The 19616-nt window shown below is 40.6% G+C and overlaps 2 protein-coding genes across 2 annotated transcripts; both read left to right on the top strand.

Moving 5' to 3' along the window:
* Positions 1-347: 347 nt before the first annotated feature.
* On the top strand, positions 348-7334 carry cyp27b1 (cytochrome P450, family 27, subfamily B, polypeptide 1). Its single transcript, XM_071543137.1, has 9 exons — positions 348-575; positions 1332-1522; positions 2183-2373; positions 3979-4179; positions 4878-5041; positions 5428-5594; positions 5687-5768; positions 6043-6240; positions 7221-7334. The coding sequence occupies exons 1-9, from the start codon at positions 348-350 to the stop codon at positions 7332-7334; spliced, it is 1536 nt and encodes a 511-aa protein (XP_071399238.1).
* Positions 7335-10706: 3372 nt separating this feature from the next.
* On the top strand, positions 10707-17918 carry mcrs1 (microspherule protein 1). Its single transcript, XM_071543126.1, has 14 exons — positions 10707-10907; positions 11797-11951; positions 12115-12253; positions 12364-12528; positions 12801-12910; positions 13041-13149; positions 13961-14099; positions 14715-14790; positions 14891-14919; positions 15288-15380; positions 15494-15576; positions 15714-15801; positions 17251-17378; positions 17486-17918. The coding sequence occupies exons 2-14, from the start codon at positions 11797-11799 to the stop codon at positions 17570-17572; spliced, it is 1401 nt and encodes a 466-aa protein (XP_071399227.1). The 5' UTR covers positions 10707-10907; the 3' UTR covers positions 17573-17918.
* Positions 17919-19616: the final 1698 nt, after the last annotated feature.

Here is a 19616-nt window from a genome sequence, read left to right on the forward strand (position 1 = left end):
TGACTGTCAGAGAGCAAAGTGCTTTACAGGAAAAGAGATAAGCCCAGAAACAGTAACAAAGAATTAATGTATTATTTAGCTCGGTCTCCACGTGTGCTGTTTCTGGGATGGTCTGTCCTCGGCCCTCTGATTGGACACACCTTCCTCACTGTTCACGCCTTCGCTGTCCCATCCACGCGGGGCGGGGCTTTCGGCTGTAATACACCCGTGATTGGCCTAGAATAAGAAAATTTACAGCTTTACCTCTGTGGGTCCGATGAGCAAGTCGTGCGTTATAAATAGAGTCTTCAGCCGAGGGGAAAAAATGAGCACCGACCTCCAAGAGACCTGCATCCGGCCACCGACCCATGATCTATGTGAGGAGGATGCTGCAACAAGCTCTTAAAGTGTCCGGCCGGAGCGCCTCTCCCCTGCTGAAGTGGATGGAGAGGTGGGCTGAGGGCGCATCAGCTGGTCCGGAGGGGACCAAGCAGCAGGCAGTGAGGACGCTGGACGAGATGCCCGGCCCGTCGGTCTCCAGTTTCGCCTGGGACCTGTTCGCCAAACGGGGGCTGTCACGACTCCATGAGTTACAGGTAGAAAAAAGGTTTTGCAGATTGTTTCCAAGATTAGCAGCAGGGGTGAAGTGCAAGGAGAGCTCCCGTACTGCAGAGTCAGTTTACCCAGAGTTTTAGCCTGACTGAAATCTTTATGTCAAATCTTTTCATAGTATGCATCATTGTAAGTAGTGTCAAACTGATGTAAGTTAAAACATCAGTAAACTAAAAAAGAAAACTGAGGGTTGAGAAAAACTATACTGATCTGAAACCATAATTTCTGCTAACAAACAAATAAACAAACAGATGAAATAAAAAGTAATTAAAAAGAAGAAACAGAAGAATTCTTTCCAGTTTTATTATTTTTTGATTAATGCCAAATGGCTACGTTTTGGAGAGACCCCTTTGAGACGTGATCATCCTGAGGTCTTCTGTCAATAAATTGATGTGTATTTTTGTAAGAATTTCCAGTATTTCCAGGCTTCTGTAGATCTGTTGAACATCTTGTAAACCAATTTGGCCTTCAGCTATCAAGCTATCAGTCAAGTATAGAATATGAGGTTATGGGAGGGGGAAGGCATATTTAACATTGCTGTTTGGCAAGAATTGCCAATGCACCAAACTATGTCAGGCAAGTCATTCATTAGTCATTTAATCATTAGTAGATTAGAAAAACTGAGGGCAGCATCATTTATGTTTCGGTCTACAAAATAAAGAGTATGCATCCAAAGATTATGTCAATCATCCTGTAGCCTACAGTGTTTCACCAAGACAAACCTGTTCCTCCTGTCCCAGCTGGAAGGCGTGCAGCGGTACGGGCCCATGTGGAAGGCCAGTTTTGGTCCCATCCTGACGGTGCATGTGGCTGAGCCAGCACTCATAGAGCAGGTACTGAGGCAGGAGGGCCAGCACCCCATGCGCTCCGACCTTTCCTCCTGGAAAGACTACAGGAAACTCAGAGGACATCACTATGGACTCCTAACATCGTGAGTGTTGTTCTGCTGTCACCTCCGCACCCTCTTTTATTTTGCACTTAGCTCTACTTTTCCTCTCTTCAGGCATTTCCACTCTTCTGTGTCTTCTCCTCTCGCCTCACACTAAACTAACATCAGAAGCCCCAAATCACAGAACAGTTTCAAACTGAGTGGAAAATAACATGATTTGTAATTCAGCTCCTTGATCCTCATCAATTCTACTTTATCATAATATGAATTTCAAGCATGACCTTACTGATGTGAAGTGAAATAACTTATGACAAAAACATTAACTACTATTTGAACTAAAGATGGTGACTCACATGAGTCAGTCAGATAATGGTCAGACCTCTGTCCACCTCGCCTCATTCAGTTAAATAAAGACATACGACCAAGACAACTCCCTCAAAGTCAGGCATATGAAAACCAGAACTGTAAGGTACTTACCTGAACTCCTGTCTAAAATTTCACAAAGGGTGATAATGAGAAGCCAGACTTACAAGACTTTAAATTATTTACTCTCTTACTGTATAACATGTCTGGTGTCAAGTTCTTTGCTGTACTTTTAAATGAGGTATAGTGGACAAGGCTTTTTCAATATTTCAATGTGCGCACAAATGTATGTCAACATGTGCTAACTTTTTCTGTGTGTGTGTGTGCGTGTGTGCCCAGTGAGGGGGATGAATGGCAGGCAGTGAGGAGTCTCCTGGGGAAGCACATGTTGCGGCCGAAGGCAGTTGAAGCTTATGATAAAACCCTGAACAGCGTGGTCAGTGACCTCATTGCCAAACTTCGCCTTCGCAGACATCCCCAAGGCCTCGTCACCGACATCGCCAGCGAGTTCTATCGCTTCGGCCTGGAGGGTAAGGTTTCACATTGTCTGATGAGCAGCAACATCATGCATCCCTGCAGAGCGTACCACACCATGTAAACACTGGTTATTTGGGCCAGCCACATTTACACACCAATATTATCTGCAACCACTGACATTTTACACATCTCTTCAAGCCAGGATATATCACTGATAATGCCCTAATAAATTCAGTACTGAGAAATTAATGGTGGAAAGACCAAAGGTCAATTTTCAAAAAAATCACAATTCCTTTATAGTGACAAAAAAAAAATTATTTATTTAAAAGCGTAGTTTACCTCTTTTTGTAACTTTTCAATATGTTTTTTACAGGGCAGTTTATTAATGATCTAGATGTCCAGCTATTTGTAATCAAAGACTTTCTCAATCTGGGCTCCTTTCAGAATACAATTACGCAGATCGTTGACATAAATTTTACAGGAGATTCAGGTAAAAAACATATCTTATTATCTTAATACCTTATTTTTTTCCTAATTTAGGCTTAATACCAGTTCAGATCAACTAGTAATTGTTGAATAGAACTAAAACCATGGTACAGATCACTTGTGGCTCTGTAATGGATGGAGGTTGCACCAGAATAGATAATGGTATTGTCTGCATAAGGATGTAAATGCAGTTCTTTAACCTTCATTCATCTCGCTCCTCTGCTGCTGCCACTGAGCAGCTCCACTGGAGGTTAGCTGCCTCAAGGGCAGCGCCACTGTAACTGTTGAGGGAGGAGAAAGCATTACTCATTCATTTTCCTTGCCCCGATTTTCTCAGCCAGTCCGCAGAGTCAAACCAGCGACCTTACAGTCACATGCCCAGGTCTCGAACATTTTTGCTACCATGGCTCCAGTTATCATATTGTTGAATGGGAAATGGAATTGGTCCAAGAACCGAGCCTTAGCTTTGATTATTAATAAAACTTGACTGAATTCCATACACGTTGATATATTTAGTCCTATTGTGCCAGTAATTTTGAAATGTCGTGCTTTTCAATTGCAGGGCAACAAAGCAAAACCAATATTAGTACAGAAATTGAGTAAAAATTGTTGAGGTAGGTAATAGGAAGAACATGGATTAGGTTAGAGACTTAACCATTGTACAGAACTGAGCCAGTCACCACTAGAGACTTTCAATCTGCACAACTGTACAACTCATATGAAAAATAACTAAACATTATCAGCAAGGTAAAAAACACCAGACAGACCATATCTATACAATTCAAGCAGGAAAAATGGGGCATCAAATATCACCACAAGTTTGTGCATCAAATGTCAGTGAAAGTAGGTTGACATAAAAACTGCAGCCTTAAAGCTGCACTAGGCATCTTGGCAGCCCCAAGTGGCAGCGAGAAATAACTGTTTAAATTTTCAAATGCTTTAACAACTACATTACTCAGAAATCATGTCACATGGTATCAGTAAAGAAGCTAGTTGACAGTGCATCCAATATTCGTACGATGGACCAAATGTAGACTTGATAAATAAAATGTTATTTTTTAAAAAGACTCAGATGTGGTTTTACCTCCTTGTACATCCCATCTTCACTGTCAACCCATGTTTATGTCTTTCTCTCTCTCTAACCTTCTCACTTTACCCTTTTTTCTTGACAGGTATTTCCTCAGTGTTGTTTGAATCCAGAATTGGCTGCCTGGATCCTATTGTTCCTGCAGAGACGGAGCATTTCATCCAGTCAATTAACACCATGTTTGTAATGACGCTTCTTACTATGGCGATGCCAAGGTGGTTACACCAGCTGTTCCCCAAGCCCTGGAACACCTTCTGTCAGTGCTGGGACTACATGTTTGACTTTGGTGAGTTGCACAGTGACATAGTTATATTCATAATAATTCAGTTGTTTTTTTTCTAAATATAGTATTTATTTCTGTTTTGCATGACTTGATTTTGGTGTCAAAAGAGGGAATGGTAGCAAAATCTATGCCTTGTTACAGACAAATATTTACTGATAATTGGAGGTATACCACACTTTTCAAGCACAGACCACAAAATGCTTTCCAGATTTGAGTTGCTGACCCGATCACACTACAGGAGTTCATTAAGACTTGTCCAGGTTCAAGTTGTTAAAACCAAACATGTTTTAAATAATAATGCTGGTCCCAACTGGATCGGAAGGCAAGAGATTACAGTCCTAAACCCTCACACACTACAAAATCATCTGTGGACTTAGTCTGATCTTGAAAATCAGCCGTGATGGCCAAATCGTGGCTATAATCCACCTAATACTTGTGTAATGTGTTCCCAGCTTTAGAGAGCCTAAGAGGACTCAAAAGTGTAATAAGGATTTAGCAAGTCTGTGATATAATCAGTATGAAATCAGTCGGTCTGAAATACGGGACGTAAAACTTGCAATTTGCAATTATGATGTAAACCTGCACCTCATCAGATCCTTAGGGTTATTTGGTTATTAGGATAACACTTTGACTGATGGCTACTGATGTGTTAAAATGTTCCTAATCAGTAATATGGACCCCTGCCCTCTGTCCCTCTATAGCTAAAGGCCACATCGACCAACGTCTGAGGCAAGAAGCGGAGAAGCTGGCCCGTGGAGAGAAGGTGGAGGGCCGATATCTCACCTACTTCTTGTCGCGGACGGGCCTGCCCATGAAGACAGTCTACAGCAATGTCACAGAGCTTCTTCTGGCGGGGGTCGACACGGTAAGAATGACCCCTCCTTCCACTTATTCATCTCAGTTTTCGTCCATTTGCGGTCTTGCCCTCGATAGTTGTCTATAGAGCAACCGCAAGCGTTCAGAGTCCTGTATGTGAATGTGTATCCTGGTTTATAGTGGATCCATACTCTTGCACGGGCACCATATGCAAAACATTCCTTTAACAGATGTTTAATGTACCTGATACAGTCCTAATAAAGATGCATCCATTGATTTATACAGGGATCTCTTCACTTTATATTAAGGCTGACTTTCCCCTGTCAGAATAAGCTGAAGATCAGTCTTCCCTCCATCCACTGGCATAGTGATTTTGTTTGAATCTTCTCTCAGTCCCACTCACCCCTTATTCTGTTGTGCTCTGTGTGTTTTCAGATCTCCAGCACAATGTCCTGGTCATTGTACGAGCTGTCCCGTCACCCTGAGGTGCAGGCCTCGCTTCGGGACGAGGTGTTGACTGTGCTGGAGGGTCGTAGCATACCTGAGGCAGCAGATGTGGCCCGCATGCCTCTCATGAAGGCCACAGTCAAGGAAGTGCTCAGGTATAATTCAATAGGTCGCAGTTATTTTTTTTATTCCAGTATTCGCTGAGAGATACTAGTGGAACTTACATTATTGAGCTTTGGTTTTGCAGATTGTATCCTGTTATTCCAGCCAACGCTCGGGTCATTACAGAGAAAGATATCCAGGTTGGAGGCTACCTCATCCCTAAAAATGTGAGTATATCTTACTCCATCTAAAATTCATTCAAGATGCCCCTCCTGGCTGAGTGAACTAGTGCACTTTCTTGAGAAATCATGCATTTATGGATTCAAACCTGGCTCATGCCAACACTGATTTCTGTTTTTAAAATAAAATACTGCAGTGGGTTGACTTCCCACTCTCTCAAAAAAAGACATGCTTATTGTGCTGAATGGGTATATGATGATGGGTATAATGATTCACATTTTCAGTACAACAGATAGCTGACAGTAAAATCTTTCCATCCAGACTCTGATTACTCTGTGCCACTTTGCGACGTCACGGGATCCAGCAGTGTTTCCAAATCCAGATGAATTCCAGCCCCAGCGCTGGCTCAGCAGGGACCAGGGTCATCACCCGTATGCCTCTGTGCCCTTTGGGGTGGGCAAACGCAGCTGCATAGGCCGCCGCATCGCTGAGCTGGAGCTCTACCTTGCACTTGCCAGGGTGAGTTGACTAGACTTGACCTCCTTTCCTGTTTAAGGGGTTACATATGGACAGTGTTGGGCAGATTATTCAGAAAATATAATCCTGACCAGGGTTATTCATTTGTTGTTGATTATTGATTAGCTTTTAGAATACTAGGACCCAAGAGTGTTTTTAGTCTAGGCCTATCCATTTGCCAAATGCAATAGTATTACAATTGTGGCAGTGATGGGTACCATATCAGTGTGTTTGCAGGTGTTAGTCATGGCTACTCATACTGATAAAGAAAAGGGATACTGCAATATCAGTTAACCCTCTTTCACACTTTAATGCATCATTGTATCAAGAGATTTTAGGAGCGTACAATTGACAGGTTTGTGCTTTTTGGCACCAATCAAAACAACAGTACAGGAGGTTGGGAAAGGTTTGAGTGGATAAAGAGCCTAAGCACAGGTAGCAAGTACCTAGGTAGAAAAAAAACTCTGTTGCAAACAGCCTTGTTAGATAAAAGGATGTAAATCCAGTTACATTTACATTACAGTTACAGTGCATGATGAAGATAGATTCATTGCTTATATTCGACAGTAACTACATAATTAACTTTTGAAAATTATAACTGTTTTCTAGTAGTTATAGGCAGCCATTTGCATATAAAAAGCAAGTAAACAGCTAAGAAATAGTTTTATGCAGTGTAGTGATGGAGGCACATCGTTTAATCGTTTTAATCGTGCTGACAGAACATTCTACTGTTGCGCATGTACACATATTAACTGAATTATTTTCATAATCAAAACACAAGTAATATTTAGATTGTGTGCATGTAAATGCAGTCAGGGCTCATCAGAAAGAAATCTTATTTGTGCCTATCTAATTTCTAATTATCTAATTTGATTACATAATCCAGGGAGTCACTAACAAACATTTATTACAACAAAATTGTAATTGACTCTTTATTTTAATCACCCTGATGTAAATCTATACTCTTTTCCTGGTCTCATCAGATTCTACTCGAGTTTGATGTGAAGCCGGACCCAGAAGGGGGTGCAGTGAAGCCCATGACCCGAACGCTTCTAGTTCCTGAAAATGTCATTAGCCTCCAGTTTATTGAACGATGACCTACTCTCCTGAGCTGCTCAGTTATGTGAGCGTGAACGAGAATCTCTCAGAAGCAGAGAGCACTGGAAGGTGGGGTTATCACAGGAACTGTGCGCCCGTCGCATGCAGCGGATCGTGTCAGAGCAGACCTTCAACCTCCCACACAACAAACACCAAAGCCCTCCACACCTGCAACCTAGTTTGTCAAGGCTGACATGGGGACAAGAACAAATGGAAGAAGGATGAGGAGCGACTACTCATCACTCAGCCAGTCCAATGGGAACAGTGTAACTCCGATTTTCAACACTGTCTTTTTGAACAAATTCACTATTCTTATTCAGCGCTTATTTGCACAGAGGCCAACACTAAACCAATTATCTCTTCAAATATATGTCAGCAGATAGTCTTAATGCAGGAGTTGAACTTTTATTTTAAACTTCAAGTGGGTCAGACCATATTACTTTACATGGCATTTGAAGGAACATGTGGAGCTGATTTTTTCTGAATCTGGTCATAACCAATTACATGGGCACTTGCACATTATTTTACAAATTTTGGTTCACATTGGGCTGGATCACCTGGAGAGACCCTACTGCTACCTTATATTGTTGATACTGTGTTTATAATATTAACATGGTCTACCACACTCTCAACTACATATATGTATCAGCAATTTCCAAATAATTGTCCTGATCATGCAAATATTCATTATTCAGTCAGTATTTCTGTATATCTTACTCCAATTTACTAGAAAGGCTATATGTCTCCCCAAGTCTGAGATACATATTATGCTATAATTTAGCATTCTGAGAGAGTCACAGATTTGCAGTTTCCAAATATCTCTAGCTCTTACTGAGGTCTTATGAAAGCGTTATGTAGTCATGGTGTTCAATGTATTGGTGCTTATGGTGATAAAGTTTTAGAAAAGTGCTAATGTGATTGGTTCTTTTTTAAATCTCCACAAGAATGGCAGCTGTTGAAAATGTTCCTGTTCAGGAATGCATGGTGCCACTCTTCAAAATCCCAAACTTAAGCTATTCTGCACTCAGGCCTTGTAAATCTGTCTTTATTGTCTTTAAATGTTTATATGGACAGCACAATGTAAGTTGCTGTATTTATTTATCTATCTTTAAATTGTATAATATCTGCAACCTATATGTAATGTTACAGTACCATTTTGTAAACTTAGTAAACTTCAGTATCTGAATTCTGTATTTATTCTAATTTAACACATCTTGAAACTGTTACTGTACATGTCTTCAAAAGGCTTAAAGCGGGTCCATTTCCTATATGTTGATGGTATTTTGCCTAACTAAAGAGAATCCAGTTTATACCAATTTGATCAACTGTTTCTTTTGTGTTAATGTACAGTCCACTTGTCTCATTAAAATACATTTACCCCTCTGCCATGATTCAGAATTTGAATTCTGGTTACACTTTATGAGCTTTACAGTATAAGATCAGATCTATCAGATCAATCCATATTTTGGCACTGTAGTTAATTTGTGGCTGGTGAACAACCAATATTTAGACACGTAGGCAGTGATTTCTAAGAAATACATTGCTGAGTATCACGGTTCCTGTGGGACGTGACCAGGAGGCCAGCGCAGTACGTGTTGCAGCGCACTGCTGTGGGTTGATGATTTGCAACACCAAGCCACTCCACTGCCACGCACTTCACTTCTAACTCTTCCAAACAGCTTCCATTAACCTGAAAGTAAAGAGCCACTTTAAACAGAATTTGCATGTTATTCCAATCAACTTTAATACTTCAATCAATATTTGAGAATATGAACAGCTATCTCCTAAGTCATTATTCATATATACCTGATTGACTATGAATGGGATGCTGACTTTGTGGACTTTTGTTGGAGCATTTACATTCAAGTGAGATTAATTTCAATGTAGTCCTGACAGTACACTAGAAAATGTGTCCATATCCTCAGAAAATCATCCTCATCTCATTCACTGTCAGTCAAACAGAAAATGTTCTTTCTTGGCATCACACATTAGAGACTTGTTCACAAATGTAGAATAAAATTCCCAAGGTCAGAGAAATTAGATCAGCGCCTTCATAACACTTCAAGCCCTGCCGAAAGTCTTCTTCTAGCCTCATTGGCTTGCGCATGCCTGCAAGATATAACAGCAGGCAGCGTGTCTACAATGTCAAGGGAGAAGAGGGCCTTGGGCTTAAGCTGAGAGAAGATTCAAAGGTTTGAAGATGTTGCTGGAATTCAAGCCACAAGAGAACAGGTTGTCAATGTGTCGGGAACGGAGATCAGTATATCTGGATGAAACAAAGATTTTCCCTTTTAGCGCAATAGTAATAAACGGGAATTTACGAAAAAAGTTAAGAAAAAAGAAGAGAATAGAGATGCTGAAAAAAGCAGCTAGAAGATTGCTTCATTCTGTATTTGAGTATGGCAGTGTAACAAAAAAATTGCTGAGGAAGCTGGACATTGTACAAGCACAAGCTCTGAGATCATGTCGGTGAGCTGTTGAAATAGCTACAGGAACAAAATGAGAAATACCATTGCAGATTAAAAGAAAATAAAAGAAAGAAAACATTTGGCTGCCATTTACTGAGCTAATCTACAGGGGCACACGGATATTTGCCCTATTAAAAGAGCTGAACAGGTGTGGGAACATGAAATGCTCCTGAGTTCACTTTTTCATGTTGGAACTAAAAGGAAATTTACATTGACAACATATGCAGACAATATAAGCAGATCTGCTACTGTATAGTCCCAAAGAATACAGTACATGTTTTACAGAGTTTGCAGTATTGACAGCATCACAATGGACAGATGGAAGCGGTGAAACCTATAATGCTTTAATTATGTTCAGATTCATGCTCAATAGTTCATTGGTAGAGATCTTTCAACTTGAACAGTTACCAGGATTTATTGTATGACTTACTTGAGGTTTCTTCAGGATACAGATTGATGCCTCAGGATCAAGACTAACTCAGTTTGATGTTCAGGTGAGATTTATGAAATGCAGAAATGGCAAGAAGAGTGGTATGGATAGAAATGGGAGAGGAGGCCATTATTAGGAGAGGAGGTATAGTGGACTAAAAAAGGCATTACAGCTCACAATGAATCGCCTCACAGGTTCAATATACATGAATTCAGTCTGCACTGGGGAGAATCAGTTGAATATTTGTAACTAGTTTATTTGGTTAGGTTGGTTGTTTAGGATTGTCATATATATATATATATATATATATATATATATATATATATATATATATATATTATTCAAAAGTGATAACAGTACATGCTGATTTGGTTAGTTTTTATGGAAGGACCAACCCACCGCAAGAAGCAGTAGGGGGCGGTAATACATTTTAACGTTGGATACCTACTGCCATTTGTAAATAAGAAGCAGAAGAAGAAAGAATGGCAGAGAAGCTAATGTTAGCAGCTTGTAGGCATAAAGATATGTATGTAGCCAGTTAGCCATGTAGCTAAACCATTTAGCTCAGGTAACCGTTGTATTGATAGTAACATAACATTCAAACGTCATAAATAGGGTACTCAGACTCAAAGTAACGGATCAGCTACTAAAACCGAGGAAAGTAATACAGAAAGGTGAGTCGCAAGACGTAACGTTAATTAGCATAATAGTGGCTAGCTAACGTTAAACATCGAAGAAATGTAGAGTTAGCTAATGCTAGCTAGCTAACTAACGTTATTTTGAGAATGACACCCTAACATTGACTTGCCAAAAACCCTATCAAAACGCAGAATATAACATTATCTTTGGCTAGCTTGTTCGCTAACGTTAGTAATTGTATTCATCCCGCCTTGAACATCAGCTAGTAAAGCTAGCTAACGTTACTTCATACCGATCATCTACCCTGAAAGGCCTTGACACTACATGTAAACAAAGGTAAATTAGTTAGCCAGCCTCTGCTCCTGACTCGTATAAACAAAAGGATGCCTGCCTAGCTACCTGAAGCGAGCTAACATGCACAGAATCGTAAAGTAAAATTGTGGAGGGATTTAATCAATTCCGTCGGGTTATTTGTACTTTTAGTTGAGTAGAAATACCATTAAAATAAGTTAACTAATCTGTTTATGATACAGAAATTGCGTGAGTTCTAATAACACTGGCGAGTGCAGGGTGTTCTGTGCATAGTAACATTTAAGGTGTGCCCCTAAAATGTATTTTTTGAGTACCTAAAGGGAAACTGCACGTCAATGTGTAATGCTCCTAATTTCTACAGACCAATCGCCCCCAACCTATGCTGCCAACTACACATTCCCAAAAGCCTACAATTACCCTGGATTGCATTAATCATGGGCAGGCTGAAGCCAGCAAAAGCTTGTACGCCAGAGAAAAATAAACTATGAATTAAATGACAGCTTCATAATATAAGTGGTAGAAATGATATCTAATCTCACTGCATGTCTTGAGTTTGCTACTCTGAGAAATTTACTTATATTGAGTTATGTGTTTCATGCTGTCAATGAACAGATGCAGGCAGGTGCACCTGTGGTTGGTACGCCCATGGCAGTAGCTGGTGCTCAGAGTCGGTCAGAGGACGAGGAGTCACTGGGAATAAAAGATGTGAAAAGGACAGCAACACAAGCTTTTGGTGGTGGTGTTCCCAAACGCAGAAGTTCCTCCAGGTTTGATTGATACCTTTGTTTACTGTACTGTGCATAAAAGGAAATAGACATATTTCTATTTGTGTCTGCTCAGGATATTTGATGTAGTATTTCTGTAGTGTATCAGCTACTGTTCAATGTATAAAGAATCGCTGTGCAAACTTTGACACAATAATGTCCTCAGGTCAATAAAGAGGAAGAAGTTTGATGATGAGCTGGTGGAAAGCAGTCTGGTTAAGTCATCCAGTAGAGTCAAAGGCCCACCGGTCATAGAGCCAGTCCGCTGCTCAGGGAGTGAGCCTTCATCCAACGAGAAAAAAAAGGTACAGAGGAGCATTGAAATACATGGATTCCCAAAGGATCGCATACTGGCTGAGATAGAAGTTGTATAGATTTGATGGCTAACTCTTCTACCTTCACGCTCCTCTGTCAGGTGGCAAAATCCAGCACTGCCCTCACACCGCCACTCACCATGGTGATAGCTCCTGCACCTATCACCAAAAGGGTGAAGAAAAGCAAGCAGCCTCTACAAATCACAAAAGACCTGGGCCGGTGGAAACCTACTGATGACCTGCTGCTTATAAATGCTGTGTTGCAGGTGAGTAGCATAAGAATGAAGATCACTGATAAGAAAGACAGACATGGGGCAATAATTAATGCAAAGATTAGTTTGCTTGTATGAATCTGTTGTCAGTTCATGATTTGATGAAGCATCAGTAAGGGCGGTGTCGACTGATACCTGCTTGTTTTTGTCTAGCATGAAGTGTTAAACAGATTAGTTAAAATATATTTAAATTAATGTGGACTAAGGTCTGTCTGTCTGTCTGTCTGTCTGTCTGTCTGTCTGTCTGTCTGTCTGTCTGTCTCTAGACCACAGACCTAACCTCTGTTCATTTGGGGGTCAAGTTCAGCTGTCGTTTCACCTTGCGGGAGATTAAAGAGAGGTGGTACGCTCTCCTCTATGATCCTGTCATCTCAAAGTAAGAAACCATTACAGCAGCAGCTTCCCTTTCCCCCTGTGTTTGTATATTTCTCTCTTTCTTTACACCTCTCTCACTACCCTCACAACACTTTCTTGAACGCCTTCTCACAATTGCATGTCTGTTTAAGGCTGGCATGGCAGGCCATGCGACAGCTCCACCCAGAGGCCATCGCTGCGATCCAGAGCAAAGCTCTCTTCAGTCAGGCGGAGGAGGCGCTGTTGGCTAAGATTGGTTCTGTAAGTGAATTTGAGGATTTATATTGGGATATTATTTGACATAAACTTATCTAACCTGACAAGGCAAATTATTGACGAATGGTCAGTAATGGTCAGTGGGGGGGGGGGCCAACTTGCATCACGCAGACTTTTTTTTAACCAATCATAGGTTTAAGACACTGAATTAAACATAAAATTATGCTTATAATTATAAATACATTGTTTTGTTTTTTAAACATTTTTTAAACATTATTATGTCATGTTACATTAATGCTTGATAAATTCATTGAATTCCTAGTTTAATAATACATATACTATAATAGTTGCAGAATAAATTACTAATTTCTGTGAGTTTTTTGTGGCTGGCAGCAAGGTCATGTTGAGAAATTACTGGGTTGAAGGATTTGGTTAGCACATTTAAGACTGTCACCTTAAAATTTTCTGTTCAGAAAGAATTTGTAATTTATATTTTCTTCAAAATAACTTTCATATCTAATATCTAGAACATAGAACCAACCTCAGCTTCTTCCAGTTCAGTCCCACACACTACAAAAGCACTCAATACAAATCATCAGGGTTCACTATTATTTATTTTCAACACTATAAGGCATATCCATCCATTAGGAATTGTTTTTAAAAACTCTACTCAGCTGTTATTATTCGGTCAAATGGTCGACCTCTAAATTAAATACTTACACTGTGCAGTGATTCTTTCTAAAATAAGCAGTTGAATAGTTTTTTACCAGCTCATGACATACAACATACCTTTTAATGTATGCATTTGGTTGCTGTGTATGTAATAACAAGAGTTTTCATGTTTCTCATTGAACAGACTAGTCAGCCCAAGCTGGAGGTGTTCCAGGAGCTCCTGAACAAGCACCCCAGTGTGTTTCACCCTTCTCGCACCCCCAAGAGCCTGCTGGTGCACTGGCAGCTGCTCAAGCAATACTACCTTCTGGACGACCAGAGTGGTGAGTTGACCTGGCCGCACAGAGAGTTTCCTCTGTCAAGCTAACTAGCATAATACTCAAAACATCAGGCAAAGGTTAATTTTGCTTTAACATTTAGGCATATATTTTTAAATATAAAAGATACATCTGTTAAGGGGGTTCTTGAGCAGTGAGCCACCAACATGACCATCCTGGTAATCTATAGTGACTTCACTCAGTAAGTTTTATTTTCTTTCTAGTTGTATGAAAATCATACATTTTGCACATATCACGTTTAAGAAATAATTTGTCCTATTTGAAAAAAAAAAAAAAAAGCTAGAATGTCGAGACCACACACATTCCAGGAAGCAGATAATGTCAGAGCTTGGCAGCTGACTGAGTCCCACTGAATAATTGTATTGATTATTGAAAATGTTAAATATGCCAAGAGCTGGGACATTGCAAAGGAACAAAAAATGTAACATTTGACAAATATTAGGCATGGAAATTGCATTACACTTCATTGAATAGGCACGGTGTCATATAATTTTATTAGTGGGAAATATGTGGGAGCCCTGGATGTTTTCCTAAAGGTAGCGATGATTGTAGCAGCTCCATATTTGAAACAATCTTGTTTGTTCTGCTTGTGTGTTGCAGTCCAGCCTCTCCCCAAAGGTGACCAGGTCCTCAACTTCTCTGATGCTGAGCAGATGGTTGATGATGCAAAGTTAAAGTATGGAAGGATAATGCGAATAAATGATTTTCCATATTCTCACTGCAATACATCCATGAATTTCTAGTGCTCATCAGTTACTCTGTTTCTCTTTACCTAGGGAGAGCAGAGATGAGGTGTTGGAGCACGGTAAGCAATCTAGATTGTAAACAAACACATTGCATGAAATTTCACTTGCAGGATGAGATAAGAATGCAGCTTCAACTTGCAGGAATAAAATAAAACTTAGGTGCTTTATTGACTTGACGATATGCATATTGGACAAACTAAAGACACGGTGTGTAGTAGTTGTAGTTATTGTTGGAGTGGTAATTGTAGTGGTTGTGCTGTAGTTGTCTCTGTAATTCTAACCAGAAATTGTTTGTGGCTCTTAGGCTTAAATTATATTGTCCTAAAGGATTTGTTGTGTCTGTATATTACATGGTTGTAAATGTTTGATTATATTTATCGTTTACATATACCTCTTTACACCCTGTTTTCCCCATCCTCCCCTTCAGAGCTGATGATTTCTGATCGTCACCAGAAAAGAGAGATTAGACAATTAGAGCAGGAGTTGCCACGTTGGCAGGTCCTTGTGGACAGCATTACAGGTAGGTAGACTTTCACTCACTAAGGACGGGCAGACAGCAGTTTTTTGTCTGTATTGGTTTTGCGGAATCCATGTTGGTGAAACCTTTTTGTGTGTGTGTGTCCGTGTCACCAGGGATGAACTTGCCAGACTTTGACAACCAGACACTAGCAGCACTAAGAGGACGAATGGTACGCTACCTCATGAGATCCCGAGAGGTAAGTCTTTGTCATTCAGAAACAGTTGGCAACACTGCTAAGGTGCCGTTTATGAGAAGAAATAAGACTTTTTTGGAAGGAATTTCTTTTTTTTTTTTTTTCTTCATCATGATGTCTTTCTATCTGTGTTCCCACAGATTACCTTGGGCAGGGCAACCAAGGACAAACAGATAGATGTAGACCTGTCACTAGAAGGGCCTGCCTGGAAAATATCTAGGAAACAAGGTGACTTAACTCTTAAATTATCTTCCAGTAACATTATACCTGCAAAATGCTTTTCAAATAATTTGCTGCTGTTACTGACAGCAATTGGGAGAATGGGAAAGGGAAGCAATGCTATATATCCAATTTCCAAATGTTCCCATCAGTGATGTCATCAGGTGCAAAGACAGAACGTGACATGTTACATCTCATCAACCAGTAACTCCCTTCCATTCATTTGGTGTTAGCTAGAAGTGAAATATTCATGGTGACAAGAGTCCGTGATCGACAAAGTACTTTTCGAGTTTTGCCACGTTACAGTTGAGGTTGTCTCGTGTAAGGAGATGTGTCCGCAAAGTGAGCCAGAGGAGCTAACCTTAGCTAGCGCTAGCTAACGCTAACGCGTTAATGCTAACGCTAGATTAGCTTGCTGCAAGTGGCACTAGCCCCTAAACTTGATTATAGTAAGTGTGTCCTAACGGCACCAGGTTAACGAGACAAGGTGCTCGTTTTGGCCGGCTGAGGTAGCCTACAACCGACTCTGGCTGCACATGTGTTTGCCCCTATTGCTAACTGCTGTCGTTGTGGCCAACAGGCTTCCTCGTATTCACAGGCCCGCATCAAACTGTCTCATCAGGACTCGCTACCCAATGCTAATCGGACTGAAATACCATAAACTACCGTATCCATTTCTAATTCTCAAGATACATTAGCGGACAAATCTCTCCACACAAGGCAGCTGATTTAGCAACAAAGCATCATAGAGTGTAAAATAAACAAGAACACAATGTCAAGCCCAGCTGACTGACTTGGAATAAACTGTAAATATAATCACAAAGTGGCGACACTTACCGATTGCACGTTTGCTGTTGGGTCACGTCCAGTTAGGGTAGATCCATCTTTCAGGTGCAGTTGATTGTTTTCTGGACATTTTTCCTGCTGCGCTACGCTACAGACAGCAGGGTTTGGTCTTCCGCATTCAGTTGCCAGGCAATGGCGGACTGTGCTGTAGGCGGGCATATGAAATGAGTGTACCCTTGTGGCGTCACAAATTTACGGACGTCCAAACGGCTTGTTTAAGGGCATATTTTCCTTACATGGATGGTGTGGATTTAGACCATTTGTTTTGATACTTCCATGATGTTTAGATAGCACATCCAACTCCTTTATAATCAAAGAGACAAGGGAAATCCGTTTTTGCATGTTATGGGACCTTTAATCTATTATGAGTGGCTGGCAACATACTTAGAACAGCAACTTAGTGTTTCATCACTGCTCCTTCACAGTATTCTGTTTGGAAAAAAAAACAGAAAATATGTTCTACAGGAACAAGCTTGTGTGTGTGTGACCAATGTTATATCTCAAAATATCAAGGCCTTTTGATGGTTTTAAACGGACTATATTGATCATGTTATGAGCATCTGCCTGCATCTGATGTAAATCAAAAATCTATGTTCATACACTGATTTGCAGGGATTATTAAGCTGAAGAACAATGGAGACTTCTTCATTGCCAATGAGGGCAGACGACCCATCTATATAGATGGCAGACCGGTTCTGTCAGGCAACAAGTGGAAACTAAACAACAACTCTGTGGTGGAGGTGTGTGGAGAGTGCCGATACAGTGGGCTATGATTTCAAAAAAACAATAATCATTATACGTTTGAGTGATAAGAGACATGGCTCTAACAGTACATCTCTCTCTTCAGATTGCAGGTCTTCGCTTTGTGTTTCTAATTAACCTAGAACTCATTTCACTGATCAAAGCTGAAGCAGCCAAGATGACACAGCAGTGAATGTCCACCATCCAGCACAAGAGTGGGAACACAGGCTGTGGCAGACAGATGGAACCAGGCAGTCCAGACCGACCAGTAGTTGTCCTCATGAGGCACATCAGTCCTCACAAGACCGTGGCTGACATTGGCCATGTTAACAAACTAAAATGTGAATTTTAAGCAGCCCATTCGGCTAGAACTATATCCTGGAGCAAGATAATTGCAGGTTTTGCTGGTTATTTGGGTGTTTTCCATGTAATGTAGATACTTCCATGGTAGAGCCTTGTTTATCCAATTTTTCAAAATATTGAATTGTATTTAAATTCTGTACTAAAGCTTTTTCAAATATTAAACTTGTATACACATACATCCTGAAATGCTCTGTACTTTCCAGTTCACAATTTAAACACGACACAATGTGTGGAGGAGTAAAGTATTGGGAAGCTGCTCATTGGACGGAGCTCTGAATACAAAATCATGAAGGAAAAACCCAGGCACTCTACCTCTGTACAAAAATTAAAAATGGCTTTATTGAGGTGGCATTCCAACAAGGAAATCTAAAAACATTAGCCACTTGTGTGTTTCGGTTGAGGGCCTTCACCTGAGTGTGTGACTAATATGTTTTTAAGATTTCCTTGTTACTGTCAGTTTATGAAGAACGCACCCTCAGCCAGTGTCCCGACACCCACCGACCCTTTCCCCATCCCACCCTAAACCTTACTAAAATGTGTAACATACTGCTAGGTGAAGGTGATAATGTAGGGCTTAAAGACCTCCGGCCAGGTGCCGGATTTCCCGGCGTATGGACGTTTTAGATTTACAAACTATTTTCGACAAAAAAAACTCACTCCACGTGGGTTTTTGTTTTTGATGCCTTTTATCCAATCATATTCAGCAAAGCAATATTTTACATTTACCAATGGAATGCGAGCAAGTTTTTTTTTATCCAATGAACAGCAAGCTACTTTCTATGTAGCACCGATTCCGTGTTGTAGCACAGCTGAAATATGGAAACGAAGTTTATGGAAGCTGGTGAAGATACACGCGTCACTGAGACAGGAGTAAAAAACAAACGGCGATAGGTATGGATTGAACAAACGGGTGGAGACGGGAAACCGTTTGACAAATTAAGGGAACCGGGTGTTTGTTCTCCACTGTGTGCTCAACCAGCAGAAAGAAAGTGCTCTTTCCACATGAGGTAAATCCCAGACACAACGCCGGTATGCGCGCACTCCAATATCTGACCACACCGGGAGCGATAGTTACAGCTGCTGCTCCAGCAGCAATGACAGACCTGAATGTGATCTGTCTTTCACAATTTACAATCGTCATTCAGCATAAAACGTGCCCTCGAATTAGTAATCAGTGCGCACGGAGTCCTAAACCATGCCCGCGGATCAGTAGACCGTGCACACGGATTTGTAATATGTATGTTGATAACGTCAAACAGGGACGCCACAGCGGCCCACAGAGTTGCATTAACATGCTTTTTCTACAAGCATGACTTATAGGGAGTAAATGGGTTTCATATTGTCACCAAAACACACATCGGATCATAATTAGACCTACTGATGTGATTAATCATTGGTTATGGTTCACATATAGTCTAGGTGCCAAATGGCTATTACAGCTCACTATATGTATGCAAGCTGTGTGTAATGTTGTTTTGCTTTAAGCCCTGGATAATGGCAATTTATTACCAGTCAAAGAAAACACAGTAAGTGGCTATTCAGTAGAGAAACTGGCATATTCAGTCCAGACCCAAATCATACAAGCAGACTACAGTAAAGAGTAAGCCTGTAAGACATATGTGTGTCTTTGAGAAAGGGGTGTGTCTGAGTGTGTTGGGTGGGGTGTTACTATACTGAAGTCTGCCTTGTTTCCAGACGTTGATGCTGATAGGCATGGTTACAGTAGGCTATCTGAAACTCCAGATTGATGTAATTTTTCAAAACGTCATCCAAGTGCAGTTGAACTACTTTTTCAAAGTTGTTAGTTTGACACACTTTTTGCTTAGGCTACATGAGCATGTATAATTTGATATGTGTGTAACTGCGCACAACTC

The sequence above is a fragment of the Centroberyx affinis genome, unplaced genomic scaffold, assembly GCF_046629955.1.
Source record: "Centroberyx affinis isolate AG114_WGS23_722 - 3 ecotype Tasmania unplaced genomic scaffold, CSIRO-AGI_Caff_v1 ptg000235l_1, whole genome shotgun sequence".
In the NCBI taxonomy this organism is placed as follows: Eukaryota; Metazoa; Chordata; class Actinopteri; order Beryciformes; family Berycidae; genus Centroberyx; species Centroberyx affinis.

What these genes read in the sequence shown, in the direction of transcription:
- cyp27b1 (XM_071543137.1), top strand. Translation starts at nt 348, where the DNA reads ATGATCTATGTGAGGAGGATGCTGCAACAAGCTCTTAAAGTGTCCGGC. An exon ending in CACTATGGACTCCTAACATC is followed by an intron (nt 1,523 to 2,182) that starts GTGAGTGTTGTT and finishes GTGTGTGCCCAG; the next exon opens with TGAGGGGGATGAATGGCAGG. An exon ending in TCTACCTTGCACTTGCCAGG is followed by an intron (nt 6,241 to 7,220) that starts GTGAGTTGACTA and finishes TGGTCTCATCAG; the next exon opens with ATTCTACTCGAGTTTGATGT.
- mcrs1 (XM_071543126.1), top strand. Translation starts at nt 11,797, where the DNA reads ATGCAGGCAGGTGCACCTGTGGTTGGTACGCCCATGGCAGTAGCTGGT. An exon ending in GTTGATGATGCAAAGTTAAA is followed by an intron (nt 14,791 to 14,890) that starts GTATGGAAGGAT and finishes CTCTTTACCTAG; the next exon opens with GGAGAGCAGAGATGAGGTGT. An exon ending in AGATGAGGTGTTGGAGCACG is followed by an intron (nt 14,920 to 15,287) that starts GTAAGCAATCTA and finishes CCTCCCCTTCAG; the next exon opens with AGCTGATGATTTCTGATCGT.